This window comes from Carya illinoinensis, chromosome 16 (assembly GCF_018687715.1).
Source record: "Carya illinoinensis cultivar Pawnee chromosome 16, C.illinoinensisPawnee_v1, whole genome shotgun sequence".
Lineage (NCBI taxonomy): Eukaryota > Viridiplantae > Streptophyta > Magnoliopsida > Fagales > Juglandaceae > Carya > Carya illinoinensis.
This window is the reverse complement of record NC_056767.1, coordinates 11,485,284-11,504,763: the sequence shown is the minus strand read 5'-3', so window position 1 is coordinate 11,504,763 and position 19,480 is coordinate 11,485,284. Positions and strand designations below refer to the sequence as shown.

Genomic DNA, 19,480 nt, shown 5'->3' with positions numbered 1-19,480 from the left:
AAAGTCCGTGTCCTTTGCTTGACTGACCCACAAAAATTGTGGCTAAGAAATTGTTTATTTTTCATCCTTAAAATTTTGTAAATTGTGCGCTCAGAGTTACAAAAACATGACTACAACCTCAGAGTTAGACACTGGTGTCTTTCTTTTTGCAGAGGATAGATTGGCTGAGGTAGTCCGTCTGAGAAAGGGGGAATGCTGCAAACTCAGATTAAAGAGCTGAAAGGAGGAGTTGATTTTGCAAAATTAAAAGGTACTTACTAATTTCTTCCTCACTTATTAATGCATACAAAAATTATTTTTAATTTGTCTATATTTATTTGTATTTATAATAAATTAAAAAGTCATTTCTACATATATTTTTCTTAAAAAATATTTTGACAGATTTTCATGAAAATTTTATTTGTCTTTAAGAATCTTTTAATTCTCTTTATTATTATTGAAACTTCTTTATTTTTTTCGTCACTTTTTTCATTTTTATCATTTTCTCTTTCATGAAGAATAGCTTTAAGTGTTAATCCATTTTTTAGCTTTCCTTCATCTTCACCTCTTTTCAGTGTGTACTTATAGATGATAAGTGACTCGATAAATTCATTTACTTCGAGTTTCTTAAAGTCTCTAACTTCAAGAATTGTTTGTTCACTTTTGATTCCCAATATGTTGGCAGAGTTGAAAATTTTTCTTACTATCTCCTCGTTGGAATAAACTTTGCCGAGAGTTGTTAAGTTGTATATGATGTTAGTGAAACGAGTGTATATAATGGAAATAGATACATCATTATTCATTTTAAACATTTCATAATCATGAGTAAGAATATAAATTTTTGATTTTTTGACTTGCAAAGTTCTTTCATAAGTAACTTTCAATGTATCCTAAGTTTCATTTACCGTATTGCAAGTCATTATTCTATTGAACTTGTTCATGTTAATAGGAGATTTATAACCGTTGAATTCAACATTAAAATTCTCTCATCTTCACGATTTAACTCTTTTTTTTTTCTTTTTAACATTTACTCCATCAACAACTTTTTTTTAGGATATAAGGTTTGTTTATAATACATTTCCAAATGCTCGACCTTGAGTCTGAAAGAAAATTCTCATTCTAGCTTTTCATAATATGTAATTGTCTTTGTAAAATAGTATATGCCAGCTTCTAGATTGGTTTTTACCAAATGTAGCTGCAATGTTAGATATAAGATTTTAATTCAAAAGATAATTAGTCTTACAAAAGAGCCTTTACTTTGATACCTATTGTTATCCAGATGACTAATACAAGAGGGGGTGAATTATGTTGGTTTTAAAAATTTACAATTATAAATCAAATATAAAATATAAAATATGAATTAGGCGGGAATCACATGTAAGACTCTACCACCATCCCTACGCGTGCACTGTAGGTACGAATCACATGCGAGATTTTACCATATTCCCTACTTACCACCATCCCTACAACTCTGTCTGCAGGCAGGAATTGCAGATGGAACTTTACCACTATCCCTGCTTACCACCATTCCTACAATACCTCTAACTCAAATCGGTCAATTCATTCATTTCAAACATATTCAAAATTATTTATCACATGAAAATCTAGTTCCATTTCCAACACATGATCATGCATGCAATTATGCGTAAATCCAGTTTTCATTTTACAAACATGAACATACGTGCACTATGCAATGTATGACACGAAACCAATATCCAATAACCAACAAATTCCAACATCAACCAATCACACAAATATCTCCATCCTCCAATCCAATAAACTCTCGATTCCTTGAACTCAGTCCGGCACAACCAACCAAAACACAATGTATTGTTAAAGAGAAAATACATTTAAATCTTAAAGGAATTTTGAAAAATACTTACAGTGCTATAAAATATTTTTCGAATAATCACGAAGGTGCAAAAAGCGACGACAAGGCAACTTAATAGTGCAAATCGCGATCCCTGGTTACGATTTCCTCTCCTAGGGTTTTCCCTATTTAGAGGTTTTTTCTCCTGGCTTAGTGCAGGTCTTTTGAGTCATTTAGTCTCGTTTTCGTTCACTGGGGTACTGTCGGCGGGGTGCTTGGGAAAGGGCTTCGATGGGGGTCAATCTGGAGGAAATGTACAAGAATCTCTCTCTCACGGAAGCTGAGAGTGAGGAGATCATTGTTGATGTAGGGAAGCTGCAAGATGCCGTTCTAAGTCGTGGAAAATGTTTGGTAGTCAAATTGCTCACTCATCGTCATTATAATCGGGAGGCTTTCAAACATACTATGAGGAGAGCTTGGAGGCCGGTTAGGGGTATAAAATTCAGAGATCTAAATTCTTCTATCATGCTAATCGAATTTGATGATGAATGTGATAAGGACCGAGTCATTAGAGATGGTCCCTGGTCTTTCGATAAACACTTGGTGTTGGTTAAGGAGGTGGAAGGTCATCAACAAGTGCATCAAATCCAGTTCACCGAGGCGTCTTTCTTGGTAAGATTGCATGATTTACCTTTCATTGCTCGAAATGAGTATATGGGAAGTCTGTTAGGTAGCAAGATTGGCAAAGTCATTGAAGTGGATATTGTAAAAGGAGAAGTAGCGTGGGGTGAATTTCTGCGTGTAAGGGTTGCCATGGACATTTCAAAACCTCTACTACGTGGAAAACTGGTGAATATTGGCCTTGAGAAACCTGTGTGGATTCGATTTTCTTATGAAAGGTTACCCAATTTTTGTTATTGCTGCGGTCTATTGAATCATAGTCATTCGGAGTGTGTGAAATGGAAAGATCAACAGCACAGCGTTGGGGAGGAAGGATTCCCTTATGGTAACTGGTTGCGTGCTGGAATACAATTTACAAGACGCGGGCATCGCCGGGAAGTTGCTCAAGAATCTGATAAAAATAAGGCGGATGCCTCGGTTCCTCTGGATTCACAAAATAGGAAGGATGGTTCTTCCGGTTTAGATCCAGGCGAAAATCTTGGGACAGTTTGTGTAGCTTCAGTGACTGTGACGGAGGTCCACGATTCCGTGATTCCAACGATGGTTGCTGATTCGGAGAAAGCGGTTACAAAGGTGGTTATCAAGGAAACAGAGGCGGATGATATGCATGTGTTGATATCAGTGGATAAAGAATTACAGAGAGAGGATTCGGTTATTCAAAAGGTGAGCCTAGAATCTTCACTAGACTCAGGTAATGCTGTGGAAATGGGCTTAAACAATCCTGGCACTAAGGTGGATTTCATTAAGCCGAAGGCCCAGGAGGTTCCAGCGGGGTCTAGACGCAGTAAGCCCAACGTCTTGGAGGGTCGTAAGTGGAAATGTCTTTCTATTCTTGACAAACCGAAGTCTCCAATTTCAGTATCCCCCAAACATCTGCCTTCGGGAAGAAAAAGGAAAGTAACGGTGAAAGATGGGGAAACAGAGGTTCGAGATGCTAAGAGGACGATGGTGTCTCCTCTTCCGATCATTGAGTCGGAGGTTTTTCATGATTTCCCAACGGCGGTGGTTGGGTCCCAGCACCGCCGAGAGCCATGAAGTGCCTCAGTTGGAATGCCCGTGGGCTTAGGAACCCACGCGGCATTTAGGTCCTTCGCGACTTAATAAAGAAGGAAGCTCCCGATATAGTGTTTCTCCAGGAAACACGTTTGACGGTACGTGATTTTTACCGGTGCAAGTTTTCTCTTGGTTTTGTGAATTGCTTAGCAATTGATAGGGAGGGTAATAGTGGGGGTCTTGCTCTGTTGTGGGGCAAGGATTTTAATCTTTCTATTTTGAGTTACTCAAAGAACCATATCAATGCTTGTGTTGAGGAGAATGTTTCTAAGTCTTTGAAGTATTTTATTACCGGTTTTTACGGTAATCCTGATGCTTCTCAGAGATGGAGATAGTGGGATTTACTATGCTCTTTGTGTCGCTGGGATGATGAGGCTTGGTTGGTTTTTGGGGATTTTAATGAAATTCTATTCAGTCATGAGAAGTTGGGGGGAAGGGATAGGTCGCAGAGCCAAATGAATGATTTTAGGCAGACGGTGGATGCTTGTTCTCTTCGGGATATTGGTTTTAGAGGTCCTAAATATACCTGGTGTAATGGGCGTGACCTAGAATCTAGAGTATGCGAACGGTTAGATCGTTTCTTTGGGAATTCCTGATGGTGGGTGTTGTTTCCGCAAGCTGAAGTGGTTCATGGAGGAGCAGCCTATTCAGATCACATTCCAATTAGTTTGGTTTCTGATATTCGTAAAACTGAGAGGAGGACTAATAGAGTGTTCAGATTCGAGGCTATGTGGATTGGGGAATCAGGTTGTGATAAAATTGTACAAGACACATGGGTTCTCTCTGCTGGAAGAAACAAGATGGAAGATGTGATGCAAAAAATAGGGGTATGTGGGCAGAGACTTAAAGCATGGAACCACACAGTTTTTGGGAATGTTCAGAGACAGCTGAAGCAGGCGAAAGAGCATCTTCAATTCCTTCAAGATGGTGATCCAATGGGTTTGAGTAAAGCAGCTCATAATCATGCCAGGAATGAGGTCCATAAATGGTTAAATAGGGATGAAATTATGTGGAGACAGCGGGCGAAAGCTTTATGGTTGAGAGAGGGGGACCAAAACTCAAAATTTTTTCATTCAAAGGCCTCTCACAGAAAGAGAAAGAACTTTATTGAGAAGCTGCAGAATGATGCTGGAGAATGGAAGGTTGGGGAAGAGCGAGACCAACTGATAGTCGAATATTTCAGGAATATTTTCTCAGCTTCTTTTCAACGAGAAACGAGTGATTTCCTGGGGGATTTGGTAGGGAAAGTGACAGGTGAGATGAATGAAGAATTAACCAAGCCGTATACTGAGTTTGAGGTTTTTTCAGCCTTAAAACAAATGGAACCTACTTCAGCTCCGGGACCCGATGGGATGGCACCTTTGTTTTATCAGAACTACTAGCCTATTCTAGGTAAGTCAGTTTCTCTCGCTGTTCTAGATGTGCTACACTCTGGTATGATGCCCCCCTCCTTAAACCATACTTTTATCATGTTGATTCCTAAGATGTTGCATCCAACAAAAGTGGCTGACTTTCGTCCTATTAGTTTATGTAATGTGCTTTATAAGCTTATTTCAAAGGTCATTGCTAATAGACTTAAGAAAGTCTTGCCAAGGATCATTTCAGATTCTCAATGTGCGTTTGTGCCTGGTCGTCTCATCTCGGACAATGTGCTTATAGCTTATGAATTAGTCCATTTTTTGAGAATGAAGAAGAAAGGAAAAAAAGGCTTTATGTCTCTCAAACTCGATATGAGTAAAGCATACAACCGAGTTGAATGGGGTTTCTTAAAGGAAGTGATGGGTATGTTGGGGTTTAATACTCGGTTTGTTGATTTGGTCATGTCTTGTGTTGAATCCTCCTCTTTTTCAGTCTTAGTGAATGGAGCATCAAAGGGTTGTATAGTCCCAAGCAGAGGGATTCGTCAGGGGGATCCCTTATCCCCTTATCTCTTCTTGTTTGTTACTGAGGGTCTGATAGCTTTGTTGAAGGCTGCAGCCACTCGCAAGGAGATTTCAGGCATCAAACTTTGTAGGAATGCGCCCTCCATTAATCACTTGTTGTTTGCCGATGACAGCGTTATCTTTTGCAAAGCTAATGTTGCTGAGAACAGAAAAATCAAAGCGCTGCTGGAGAAGTATGAATATGCTTCGGGCCAAAAAATTAATATGGAGAAAACTTCCATGATTTTCAGTGGCAATGTGTCCAGAGATATTAAAGCTGAGTTGATGAACCTATGGGGTGTATCGGAAGTGCAAAATTATGAGAAATATCTGGGCCTCCCTCCTGCCGTTGGTCGAGCGAAGTCTAAGGCTTTTGATGAAATAAAACAAAGGGTTTGGAAGAAGCTTCAGGGTTGAAAGGAGTCTATGTTATCACAGGGGGGCGTGAGATTTTGATTAAGGCAGTAGCTCTTTCGATCCCAACCTATTCTATGAGTTGTTTCCTTCTCCCTATCTCTCTTTGTTCATATTTAGAGTCTATGATGTCCAGATTTTGGTGGGGCCAGAGAAAGGAGGAACGGAAAATTGCTTGGATGAGCTGGAAAAAAATGTGTGAACCAAAAGGGAAAGGGGGTCTCGGTTTCAAGGATTTACGGGTGTTCAATTTGTCTTTGTTAGCCAAACAAGGGTGGAGGATTTTGAATGAGACAGACTCTTTGCTTCACAAAATTTTTAAGGCAAAGTATTTTCCCCAAGGAGATTTGTTAGCTGCTGGTTTAGGAAGAAACCCTTCTTTCACTTGGCGTGGTATTTGGGAGGCGACGAAGTTGATGAGTCATGGATGCTCTTGGAGAATAGGTGATGGTAAAACCACTAAACTTTGGAAGGACCCCTGGATTCCGGGCCATCAATCTTTGATGAAGGAAGCTGTTTTAGTTCCAGAAGTTCTTCAGGATGCGTCTGTTGATAGTTTATTTGATGATGCTCAGCGAGGTTGGAATTTGAGCCAGCTTCGAGCTCTCTTCAATCCAAGATTAGTCTCAGATATTTTAAAAGTTTTGATCTTCCCAAATGAGCAACCTGATAAAATGATTTGGTCCTGTGAAAGAAATGGTAGATTTAGCGTTAAAAGCTGCTATAGATTTTTCAAAACTCAACTTCAGGGCTGTAGAGGCGAGTGCTCTAATGCTAGGCAACAACAATCTTTGTGGAAGGCCTTGTGGAAGATGAGAGTCCCCAACCAGATAAAGGTTTTCGCGTGGAGGGCGTGTAGGGATATTCTTCCCTCTAAACAGAACCTTCTTCGGAAACACATTCTTATTGAAGGCCCATGCTGTTTTTGCACCCAGCAAGTTGAGACAACATCACATGCCTTAATTTTTTGTCCTATAGTTTCCCCATGCTGGTCTTCTCTTGTTCCTTTAATTCAGCATCTTGAGACTGATCTGACAGTTCAGCAAGTAGCTTTGGCTCTGTTGCAACATGGTACGGGTGTTGAACTGGATGTGTTTTTTGCGATTATGTGGGGCTTCTGGTGGAGAAGAAATCAGATGGTTCATGAGCAGAAAGTTGTTGCAGTTCAACAGGTGATTGATCACACTTTATCTTTGTTAAAAGCCTATTCTGATTTGAAACAATGCTCTAGGCTTTAAATACGTGAATTCTATGATTGGAAACCCCCTCCTTCTGGTTGGTTAAAACTTAATGTCGATGGTTCTTTATTTGCGAATATTCATAAGGCTGGAGTGGGTATGGTGCTCAGGAATGCCAAGGGTAATGTCATTACAGTAGCAAGTAAGGTTGAATATGAAGTTCTTAATGCAGAAGCTATTGAACTCTTGGCCATTTTCCGTGCGTTACAGCTATGTGCTAGTAGGGGAATCCAAAGATTGTTGGTGGAATCAGATTGTTTGATGGCTGTTCAGGCGCTAAACAATGATGTGGAACCAGATGCTATGCTCACTCCTTTATTGATTGAAATTAGAAAGTTGTGTGGTTTGTTTGTTGAATGTATTTTTCAACATGTTTATCGAGAAGGTAATCGGGTAGCTCATATTCTTGCCCGATATGCTTGGAATGTCGAGAATATCTCTATGTGGGATGACTGTTGTCCAGACTTTATTTCTCAAGCTATTTGGCTTGATAAATGTCTGTAGTTTCTTTTAATGAAAGGTTGATATTTCCTATATAAAAAAAAAAAATAGTGCAAATCGCACTAAGGTCGTGGGTCTCAAAATACCTACTTTTGAATGGGCACAAACTAAGACTTGGAATTGATAGGGAAGGGTTTAGAGGTGTTGGTGAAGCTAGTGGAAGTGGTGGTTGGTCGTGGGTGGCGACGAAAATGGCGGTGGAAGTAAAAAAATGGCCCAATTGGATTTTAGCTAGTGATGGTTACTCCGAAGACGGATTGGAGCTGGAAATGGGCGGGTTAGTTCGGCAAGAGACTGATGATGAAGTAGTGAAGAAATGGTGGCCAGAGGTGGAGTGATGGCGGCACTAGAGCAAATGGACGCCGCGGCTTGGAGGGGCTCGTGGTGGCTATCGGCGGCACTGGGTGGTCTGAAAATGGAAAGGGATGGACGCCGGTAGGTGGGGAAGAGGATGGAAGGGGCGCTGGAGGGGCTCGTGGTGGCTATCGGCGGCACTGGGTGGTCTGAAAATGGAAAGGGATGGACGCCGGTAGGTGGGGAAGAGGATGGAAGGGGCGCTGAGAAGCACGGCCGACGAACAACGGTGCTACGGCGGGATGAAAAAAAAAACAACGGGAAGAGAGGTGAGAGCTGTCGTGCGGGAGGGGAGAGAGAGACCGGAGAAAAATGGGAAGGAAAAAAAAAAGAAAAGGGGGAAAAAGGAAAAGAGAAAAAAGAAAAAATAGAAAAAAGAAATGAGGTCCAATCTTCACATCTTGAGTAATGAAATTGATCCAACGAAAAATAATTTTAAAAGCAATAAATTGAATAAAATAATTTAAACACAGTATCTGGCTAAAATAAAAGAAATAATTAGTAAAAATTAACGACATAATTTAAAATCTAAAAATAAGCTAATTTAAATTAAAAAGAAATTTAAACACAAAACAGTAATTAATACTAAGAAAGCATATCAAAATAAATTTCACAACTTAAAAAAATCATAAAATAAATCCAATGAAAAATACAATCAAGTTAAAACAAAAGTACCAATATTTTAATTAAATTAAAATACTACTTCAATAAAACTATACTAAATACAGGGTATCAGTCTTAAAATGAACAAGGGTTAAGGCTAAATGTTTAGAGAAAAGATATTGAAAGTTTTGAATGAATGTTGTAAAAATTACAATTTATGTGTGTATGTTGTTCCTGTAAATTTGAAGATTTCAATTGAGCTATTTATAAGCATATAAGACCTCATTTTCAAATGTAAAAAGATTTACAGGTCAAAAATGAGGACTACTCATTTTTCAAAATTTCAAATAAAAGTTTCTCATTTTTGCAATTGTCAAAGAAAACATTATTCACTTTTCAAAATTTTCAAATATAATCTCTTTACTTTTCACATATAACAAAATGAGTACTATTTACTTTTCAAAATTTTAAAAAAATATATATATCTTTTACATATGTCAAAAAGAGTATAATCAGTTTTCAAAATTTTTAAACTTAGTATTTTACTTTTTGCATATGACAAAAGGAACATTATTTACTTTTCAAAGTTTTTAAATAAAATCATCTATACCTTTTGTATATGTCAAAAAGAGCATCAATTACTTTTGATAATTTTCAAACAAAACAAGCACATGTGAAATATGACAATCAATCATTTTTAAAATTTTTAAAATTCAAATTTTTAATCATGTCATGTACATGTGAAAGATGACAATCATCTTTAAAAACATCAAATTTCAAATTTATAATTTTCAAATATATCATGCACATGTAGAAAATACAATTTGATACTTTATGAGAAAAGATTAATTTTGAGTCTCAATTCAATTTTGAATTTTATCAAGAGATTTATAGAATTACTTTAAGAGTTTTATTTGTGAGGTTATTTTCTTTCTTGCTCATATTTGATTTGTTGATGTGATTGATTTTATTATATATAAGACAACTTAAATTTGAAACTCTTTTGTACTTGAAATAATTTGTTATTTTTAAAATCTATACATAGATATATATATATATATATATAGGGGTGGGTCCAAAGGGCCCTGCCTTGGAGAGGTTCCCCGACATAAAAAAAAAAAAATTATATAAAATTTAAAACCTTGAATTCAAAAATAGAATTTGGAGAAGCAACTCACATTAGAAGAGCAGCTATTTAGTTGCTAAGAATGCTCTAGGCTTTTTATGAGGACATTATTGATTTGATTCTCTCTCATTTGAGAAACCATTTTTTTTTTTAATGAAATTTGAGTTGTAGCATTAATTTTAAATTTTCTCGTATAACCTCTATCTTATTGTCGAAGAGATGAAATATTTTTAATTCTCATAAGTTTATTTTATTAATTTTTTAAGCATGTTGTGTTGGGATCCGTATGATTTTATTTGTTGGGCTTGGGAGTTTTTGTCGACGCAGGAAAGTATTCCGCTGGACGCCGACACTAAAACACAAAAGAAAATGGGATTAGATATCCACCACATTATCTGACCGACAAAAAGTGTGGCTAAGAAATTTATTATATATTTCATCACTAAATTTTTGTAGATTGTGGGCTCGGAGTTACACTTTCATCTTTGTTTTGCAGGAGATAGATTGGCCGAGGTTGTCCCTCTAAGAAAGACGAAATATTGAAAACTCAGAAGAGCTGAAAGAAGTAGTTGATCTTGCAAAATTAAGAGGTTTTTACTAATTTCATCCTCACTTATTAATGCATCCAATAAATTACTTTTAATTGGTCACAAACTTTTTAATTACTTGTTCACGATATATTTGTGTTACCTTGTAAATGAATGCCAATAAAAAAAAAAAAAACTTTAAAATTGGTCGCAAACATTGTAAATACTTGTTCATGACGTTTATGAATATAATGAATCGTATATAGATTAGAGAATTTGATACAAAAAACATGTTGGTAGTACTTGAGATGCCCCTGCCCTTCTTTACTTACAACATGGTGACATCGATCTACTAGCTTGTGTTTATGTGATATTCCAAAAACTTTTCTTTCATTTTGGTGTTTCTTGGATATATATATATATATATATATCTTTTTGCCCCAAATTTTGACTGACTTTTTTTTTTTTTTTTTGTTGTTTTGCTTCTTTGATTGGTAAATGGGCAGGTGGCAGATTTCGTGAAAAAAAAAATTACAGAAACAGAAAATTACATTTGGACAAATGGAAATTATTTTTTCAATTGTTGGAAAAATAGGAGAATACTCGGTCCGTCCAATTGGGGAACAGTTTGGCTATATTATTTCCTACAAGAGCAATATCGAAAATCTTAAAAAGAAAATTCCAATGCTAGCTCAGAAGAAAGAGGAAGTGCAACAATCTCTTGATAGAGCCCAATGGTTTCAAGTAGTAGTTCCAGGGGATGTTAAGCCGTGGCAGACAGATGTGGAGAAAAAAATTGAGGAGGTGCAGAAATTCCTTGAACAAGATGTCAATGCTAATGGGATGTGCTTGAATGGTTGGTGTCTGGATGTGAAGTTACGCTATTCTTTGGGTAAGAAAGCTCAAAAGAATACTCAAGCCGTCGATGACTTGCTAGAAAAAGGTAAAGATTATGCTAGGGTGTGCACTGATAAAACTCCATTGGAAGTAAGGTTATCATCCACAGATGAACAGTTTAAAGATTTTGAATCACGAAAATCGATGATTGGAGATGTTTTGGAATCTCTACAGGATGAAAATATCGACATGATTGCATTATACGGTATGGGAGGGATCGGCAAGACAAAAATGGCCAAAGAGATTGAGAGAAGAGTGAAGTCTGATAATTTATTCCATAAAGTTGCCACTGCGGTTGTGTCTCAAAGTCCAAGTTTGGAAACGATTCAATGTGAACTTGCAGAAATGCTAGGTTGTAGTCTTAATTCAACGACTTCACGTGGAAGAGCACAAGAATTATATTCAAGATTGACTGAGAATAAGAATGTCCTTGTGATATTAGATGATGTTTGGGAACCACTTGATTTTGAGGCTATTGGAGTTTATCATGCAGTTCAAGAAAAGAGCTGCAAAATATTGTTGACATCGAGAAATGAAGAAACTTGCAATGTGATGAGAATTCAGAAGATTTTTCAAGTTGGACTTTTATCTGAAGAAGAAGCGTGGAATCTTTTCATAAAGATGACAGGTGATTGTACGAATACCTCCAATCTAATCTCAATTGCAGAACAGGTTGTGAAGGAATGTGGACGTTTACCCCTTGCCATTGTGATAGTTGGAAGTCTTCTTAGCAACAAAAGCGACAAAAATGAGTGGAAAGCCGCACTTCAACAACTTAAAAGGTCTAGGCCACTAGATATCAATGGTCAGCATTCAAAGGTATATTCTAGCATAGAGCTCAGTTACAACTATATAAAAAGTGACGATGCCAAATCATGCTTTTTGCTATGTTGTTTGTATCCTGAAGATCATGATATTCCGATTGAACATTTAGTCAGGTATGGAGTTGCAAAAAGGTTTTTTGAAGGCTTGGATACTGTGGAAGAAACAAGACTACAGGTCCATAAGATAGTTGAGGATCTTAGAAGATCAAATCTCTTGTTAAATAGCCACAAGGACGGATGCGTCAAAATGCATGATGTTGTACGAGATCTTGCCATATCAATTGCATCCAAAGAAGAAAATGGTTTTATGGTAAAGTTGGACAAAGGACTTAAAGATTGGCCACCGACGGATAGATCATATGACAGTTACACCGCAATTTCTCTTTTACTTGAAGAAATGAAAGGGCATCCTACTGAGTTGAAGTGTCCCAAACTTCAGCTTTTGCGACTATCATGTTTAAACCATTCAAAAACGTTCCCAGGCAATTTCTTTAATGGCATGAAGGAGCTGGAGATGTTGTCTATGCAAAAAGGTTGCTTCTCCTCAACATCTTTGCCACTATCAATCCAGATCCTCAAGAACCTTCGAATGCTGAATCTGCAAAGTTGTCGCTTAGGAGATGTGTCGGCAATTGGAACTCTTGGAAACCTAGAAATTCTTGGCTTTCCTAATTCGGAGATTGAGGAATTGCCGTTGGAAATAGGAAATCTTAGTCGATTAAAATTACTGGATATGAAGGGATGTGATTATCTAAATAGAATTGCAGCTGGTGTATTATCTGGTTTATCTCAACTAGAAGAATTATACGTGGGAGAATTCACAAATTGGGGATGTACGACTAAGATGGAGGGAAATGGAGAAGTAACAAATAATAATGCAAGCCTTGCTGAACTAATTCATTATTCCAGTCAACTGGTGGTTTTAGAAATTAGTGTACCAAGTATCTTGTGCTTGCCAAAAAATTTGCACTTCAGTAACTCCGATTTCAGATTTGATATAGAGATTGGTGATATAGAGATTATTGGTGATATAGAGATTATTGGTGATATATATAATCGGAGAAATGGGAGATATTTATTTGAAAATACTTTGATACTCGAAATAGAGGATGCAAGTGATCTTGAGGAACACCAAACAATTCGTTCACTATTGAAGAAAGCTGTAGTTTTGGAGTTGACTATTGCAAAAAATTCAAAACATATTTGGTTTGAGAAAGAGCACAAAGGAATTTTACCATGCAGCTTGAAGGATCTAAAAATTTCTAGATGTGAAGATTTAGAATATCTACTCGAAGCCACATCGGATAGTTCTCCACCTAATACCTTCCATCTCCTGGAGTCACTATCATTATGTACCTTACCAAGGTTCACTGGCATATGTAATTCCACGGATTCAGTTGAGGTAGGTTCTCCCAATTAACACTACATATATGATTCACTTTCTATATGGATTATTATTCTTTTCATTTATAACTTTTTTGAAACACTTCGATAATAGCATTAATTATTTTTATTCTTGTTATTTCTTTTATATATTTTTTTTACTAAAATTAATTTAGGCCTCATTTAGATTTTGAAATAAGATGAGAAATATGTGAATAATAGTGAAATGGTTTGTAAATAATAGTAAAATAGTTTGAGTTAAGATATTTTATGGGATTTTGAAAAATGAGAAAGAAAATATTGAATAAAAATATTATAAAATTCAAATATTATCAAAATATTATTTTTTAATATTATTTTTATTTTGAAATTTTAAAAAATTGAATTTTTTGTGTTTTGTTTGAAAATTTAGAAAATTTATAATATTTAGGTAATGAGTAGTTGGAAATTTAAAAATTAAAAATTAAAAATTATGTGTTTCAGTGATATTTGGATATTGAGATGAGATTGGATGGGATGAGATGAGATGAAACTATCTCAACATCCAAATGAGACTTAAAGATCCTAGAGTTCCACTAGACTATAAATAAAAGAGTAAGTTATTTGGACACTTCCTTATACAATTGCATTAATTATTATTTTTTATTTATTTTTTTATCAATATTTTTACTAAAGCTCCAGAAGGAACTTTGGACAATTCATTTAAATATGTCAGACTTCCATTAGACTATAAATAAAATAAAAAACGGTTATTTGCAATAACAAAATATTGATTTTGCTAGTTTGGCCTTGTAATTTAGAAAATGTGGTCATTTATGTTCTCAAATTGAAGTTGAGCGTAAAAATATCCTCCTACGACTACGTACGAGCCTACTTGAAAGTGTCATTTTTTAAAAAATATTATATATACTCCTTCACACTTTTTGATGTTTTGGTAGATTACATTGACAAAGCAAGATCAGAAGCAAAATGTGAGTGAGGCTGAAAATCAAACGAAGATGTTGTCTCTGATTCCACACAACTTGATTGGAAGTTTGGAAAATCTACAAGAACTTTTTGCATGTCAATGTGATTTATTGGAAGTGATATTTGAACTTGAGGGACTAAATGCTGAAGAAAGCAATATCTTCAACAATTTGACAAAGTTGTGCTTAAGTTCTTTACCGAAGCTGCTGCATATATGGAAGAAAGGCCCACGAGAAATTAAGGGATTCAATTACTTGAGATGTCTAGAAGTATATGAATGCCATAGTTTGAAATGTTTATTCACACCATCCATAGCAAAACTTCTTGTGAAATTAGAGCGCATAGCCGTATGTCATTGCAATGAAATGGAAGAAATCCTTGCAAAAGAACCGGGAGATGAAGAGAATAGAGATGTGATTGCATTTCCTCTAGTGGAGTCCATACAGCTCAGAAATTTACCAAAGTTGGAATGTTTTTACAACGAAGATAATCATGCTTTTGAATGGCCATCTCTGAATACAATAACAATAACTGGATGCCCCAAATTAAAAATGTTTGTTTCAACAAGTACAAAAACACCTAAGCTAAAGAGAGTGTTTATGGGAGACAGAGGTTATCAACCAATGATAGAAGGAGACCTCAATGCCATCATACAACACATTAGCAAGGAAAAGGTATGTTACAATTTATAGCAAACATTGCTTAATGGTAAAGTCTTTACTTGAACTATTTGTTGATCATCTTACCGTAATAGTAGAGATGCATATAATTAATTATAAAACTTAAATATCATTCACCTCGTAGTAACATAGAATTTAGATACCCAAGAGTACTATCAATCAATTTTCCAATTGCTAGGCGTCTTATGAGTTAATAATTGAGTTTCACGACGTGGTTTTGATATATGGATTCTCTTTGCTTTTAGGGGTTCAATCACGTGATTCAATGTTTTTGTTCCTTAAAATTATTCTTTTTGAATTTCAGTTTCTTTACAATTTAGTATACTTCGCTTTTTGGATTTCCTACCTGCATGGACAGAAGGGTAAATTTCTATATTTGACCGATTCCCAAATTTTGACTCTTTTTTCTTTTTATTGAATTTCAGATATCTTAGATTTCTGATCTTCTCAATATCTTGGCCGGCAGTCTTGGTCCTCTTTACGAGGTGAATTTTCTATTAATTCTCTACTTCTCCTGTACATTAGAAATTATGTATTATTTCTCTCTTTTTAATTTTATGAGGTAGCTATTTGTACCAGTTGGAAGAAATTTCAAATATTCAAACAAAGATCAACACAAGTATTATAGACCTAATTCCTAATGCATGTATCAACTTTCCCCTATCTAAGAAGACACATGTAGCCTATTCTTTAAGGGAAGACCGAGATTTAGTAACCTAACTACACACTATAATATTTATTGGAAAAGTATTGGGAACAGCCCCTGCACACCTTAGGTGTCATAGTGTAAAATGATCAAAAATACCCCACAACAAAACCTCTCCTCTCTCTACCCCGTGTGTCGCCCAAGCCCCCCTTGCCCCCGCCCCTCCTCTACCCCCACCCCACCACAATCCGGCGTCGGCATCCTCTCCCCCACCCCAACCCGGCGTCGGCATCCCCACCCCCACCCCCACCCGGCTTCGGCATCCTCTCCCCCACCCCCACCCGGCGTCCATCTAGGTCAAATGAGAGATGCGATGGAGAGACCCATTTCGGGTTGTGAGATGCGATGGAGAGGGAGGAGAGGGTTACCGTGACTTGGGTTCGACGGTGGGGGTTAATGGGAGGTCGTGGGGCTCGGTGGTGGTGGCTGGGCTGGCATACGGCGGCGGCATGGTGACTAAGACCCATTTTGGGAGAGGATAGGGGGGGCTGCACGTGGGGGCTGCCGTGGACGGTCGAAGGTGATTGGAGGGTTGCCGGTGTGAGGGAGAGCCAGTGAGGTGGTCGGTGGCGCTGCAAGTGGCGCACGGCGGTGGCGCACGGCGAGGTTGGGTGAGTTGAGAGAGGGAATCGGGTAGGGGAGGGAAAAACGACGATGTCGGCTGTGTTTAAAAAAAATATATATATATATATATTTTACACGTAAGGTGTGCAAGTGTGCATCTGCTACAGTACTTGTTCCTGTTCCGTAGAACGACTCATATTTATTTCTCGCTCCTCTCAATTTCGCAAGAAACCCTCCCGCTATTGAGACCCTCCCATTCTCACTGTATTCTCTCCCATTCTCTTCAGTGAACCTTCTCTCCATTCTCTCCCTCACTCTTGTAACTCTCCCTCGCTGTATTCTCTCCCATTCTCTTCACTGAACCTTCACTCACTCCGGTAACTTTCCCCATTCTCTCCCTCACTCTCGCAACTCTCTCTCACTGCCATAAACCTTCACTTCCATAACCCAACGGCTGTGCCTTGTGAGAGAGATAGAGAAACTCCCACTCTCTCCAAACTTGCCACCAGTCTTACTCCATAAATTCCTCTCTCCTTCCTCTCGCTCACTCTCGAAATCCCTCTCTCCATAAAAATTTTTATTCTCACTCTCGAAACCCCCTACCGATCGACATTCACCACACCCTCTCCATGACTGAGCCCCTCCTCCTCGACGACAACCACAAAACGCTCAACGACAGCTTGATTGTTAATTTCTTTGGTTTATCTCTTCTCCTAACTCTCTCATAATTTCTAGCAGTCGTTTGCCCTTATTAATGTGATTTGTAAAATTTCTCTCAAGCATGGTTATTGCTGTGATTTGAAATTTTTCTTGATTATTTTCTACTGTTGAGCATGGTGTTTTTTTTTTTTTAATTTGCGATTTGAGGGAGATTTCTTGATTAATTTCTTACTGTTGAACATGGTTATTGTTGACTTTTTGTTTGAAAAAATAGTAAGAGGGGAAGAATGGGGACGTCTTGATTTTGATGGAGATTTCTTGATTTTTTTTTTTTTTTTTTTTTAACATGGTAGTTTACGTTGTAGCCATTACCTTTGCGATAGAAGTCCTGTTATTCCTCCCAGAATAACTAGACTGAAATCTGAGTACTGCTAGGGAACCAAAAATTAAATTCATTCGAAAAAATGAAAAAAAGAGGGAGAGCTTAGAAATTCTATTTTATGTATCCTGTATGTGTATATGCTTTAACAGTTTTAGTTTTTCTTTTCCCGTGTTATTCCTTATGGGTTATTTTGGAGTTTGGGAGAGAACTCTTAGTTTTTGTTATAAAATGGTTGAAGTGGACAAGAGTTATGCATGTGCATTATCCTTCTACTAGCCACTGGTTACTTAAATGTTCTTGAGCTACCTATTTTTCATTAGGCTGAAAAAGAAGGAAACCTCAACTAGGAAAGTGAGCGGGATGCTTAAGATTAAGATTAAAAAAATACAATAAATATGCATGCTTAGCCTTTAAAATATAGAAAAGACAGCCTCTTATTTTCGATTAAGTTGAGCTTTTTCCGTGATGCATTAAGTTGGGAAAGTTTTTGGGGTCTTGAGATGATCTTAATGCCATTGGCAGCACTATATGAGATGCCCATACTTTCAGTTTGAGGCTGCGATATGTTTGAGATCATCTTAAATTAAGTTTCATGTTGGAGCATAACAATTAGAAGTGTTGCTTTAACTTGCTTGTATTTCCCACCTTTGCCTGGAGAGCATCACTTAAGTCTCAAAATTCCTTAGATTGTTTGAGGGACAAAATTCTCCTTTAGTTTCAGAATTCCCTTACATGTATAGGAACTGTACATGTACCCGCACCTTGATATGTGACTGATTCTACTTATGTGCCTGCACCTTTATATGTGCCAATTCACCTTGATATGTGCCTGCACATGATTTGTGTAATCTAACATGTTAAAACAACATTTGTTGCAAAGTGTGATGCACACTGTCTAGTTGTTTTCTGAACACATTGTCTGTAGTTGAAGAATTATTGATGTCGGGAAATCAACACTGCTAAAGATTGCAATTCTTGTTTTGTTTGTAAAAAAAAAATGAGATATAATATTCTGGGTTATTTTGTTGGTCATCTTGGGTAATTTGTAATGTTTTGGGTCATTATCTCATTAGTTTTGTAAATAGTTTTGTATAAATACGAACCTGAAATAAGACAATAAATCAACTTTCTGGCTTGCTTCTATTGTCAAGGACAGAGTTGCAAAGTTTCTTTTCCAAGGGGTGTGTGCTTCTTCACATTTTCGTGGTTGTTCTGAGGCTGGTTGTTGGGGATATTGCATTGGCACTTTCATGGGTGTTTTTTCTTGTATACTCATAGAGGGAGAAGTATGATTAGATTTTGCCAAAATCACAGTTTGCATTTTTTCTGCTCACAATTGCAAGAACCACAGTTTACATTAATTCTGGGCTTAATATTGCAGAATTTATATATGTGGCTATAAGAAAATTAATAGTTAGAAAACTATTAAAGTCTATCTCATTTAGTTTATCTTGTTTATCTTATTAAAGTCTGCATACTTTCTACTGTGCCAACATTTATGGATGGCTGTGTTTTTGCAGGTACTACTCAGAACACCCTTTGTGGCTGGTCGACATTGCTGAAACTCTTTGAAAACTGTGTTTTGTGATGCTATTATGTGTTGTTGGAATTGCAGATTTTATGTGGATGGTTTTTGTAACTTAGTATATGGATGATTTTTGCAACCTGGTATGATAGATCTGAGTTTTTTTATTTAGCATAAAAGATGTGTGTATTGTACGAATTGGGTTGTAATCTGGGTGTTTCTTTTTGTGCTGTTGTTATGTGGTTTTGACATGAGCACAAGTATGTTGCTAGACATGGTAATTTCTTGTTGGAAGTGCAGATTTGTGTAGGTGTTTTTTGTAACTAGTATGTTGCTGTAATTGATAGATGAAAGTTTGCGAAGAAATTTTGGTAAAAGAATATAATTTGATGGAAAATGTAGATATTTGGTTAGTAATTAAGAAATTTATATGGAATTTTAGATGAGTTTAATCAAAGATTTTTAGTTATTAGCATTAAATGACCTTAAAAAATATAAGTTTTTAATATTAATTTAATTAGAATATAATAATAATTATTATTAACATTTAATTGGTAGAACTACAAAATGTGATAAAAAAATTTATTAAATTAATAATATTTTATTATTATATAGAGAGTAAATGAATAATTCAATGTGGGGATTAAATTTGAAAGGAATAGGCAAATACAAATTCAAGTGATAT

General features: G+C 36.6%; 2 protein-coding genes across 2 annotated transcripts; both read left to right on the top strand.

Moving 5' to 3' along the window:
• Positions 1-133: 133 nt before the first annotated feature.
• LOC122299081 (probable disease resistance protein At4g27220) lies at positions 134-19,118 on the top strand. The gene is made up of 5 exons (XM_043109005.1): positions 134-250; positions 10,178-10,271; positions 10,715-13,331; positions 14,251-14,952; positions 18,791-19,118. The coding sequence occupies exons 3-5, from the start codon at positions 10,770-10,772 to the stop codon at positions 18,830-18,832; spliced, it is 3,306 nt and encodes a 1,101-aa protein (XP_042964939.1). The 5' UTR covers positions 134-250; positions 10,178-10,271; positions 10,715-10,769; the 3' UTR covers positions 18,833-19,118.
• On the top strand, positions 2,081-3,505 carry LOC122298810. Its single transcript, XM_043108664.1, has one exon. The coding sequence runs from the start codon at positions 2,081-2,083 to the stop codon at positions 3,503-3,505; it is 1,425 nt and encodes a 474-aa protein (XP_042964598.1).
• Positions 19,119-19,480: the final 362 nt, after the last annotated feature.

Coding starts and splice junctions, on each gene's coding strand:
- LOC122298810 (XM_043108664.1), top strand. CDS start 2,081: ATGGGGGTCAATCTGGAGGAAATGTACAAGAATCTCTCTCTCACGGAA.
- LOC122299081 (XM_043109005.1), top strand. CDS start 10,770: ATGGAAATTATTTTTTCAATTGTTGGAAAAATAGGAGAATACTCGGTC. Junction 13,332..14,250: donor ATTCCACGGATTCAGTTGAG/GTAGGTTCTCCC, acceptor ATGTTTTGGTAG/ATTACATTGACAAAGCAAGA. Junction 14,953..18,790: donor AACACATTAGCAAGGAAAAG/GTATGTTACAAT, acceptor GTGTTTTTGCAG/GTACTACTCAGAACACCCTT.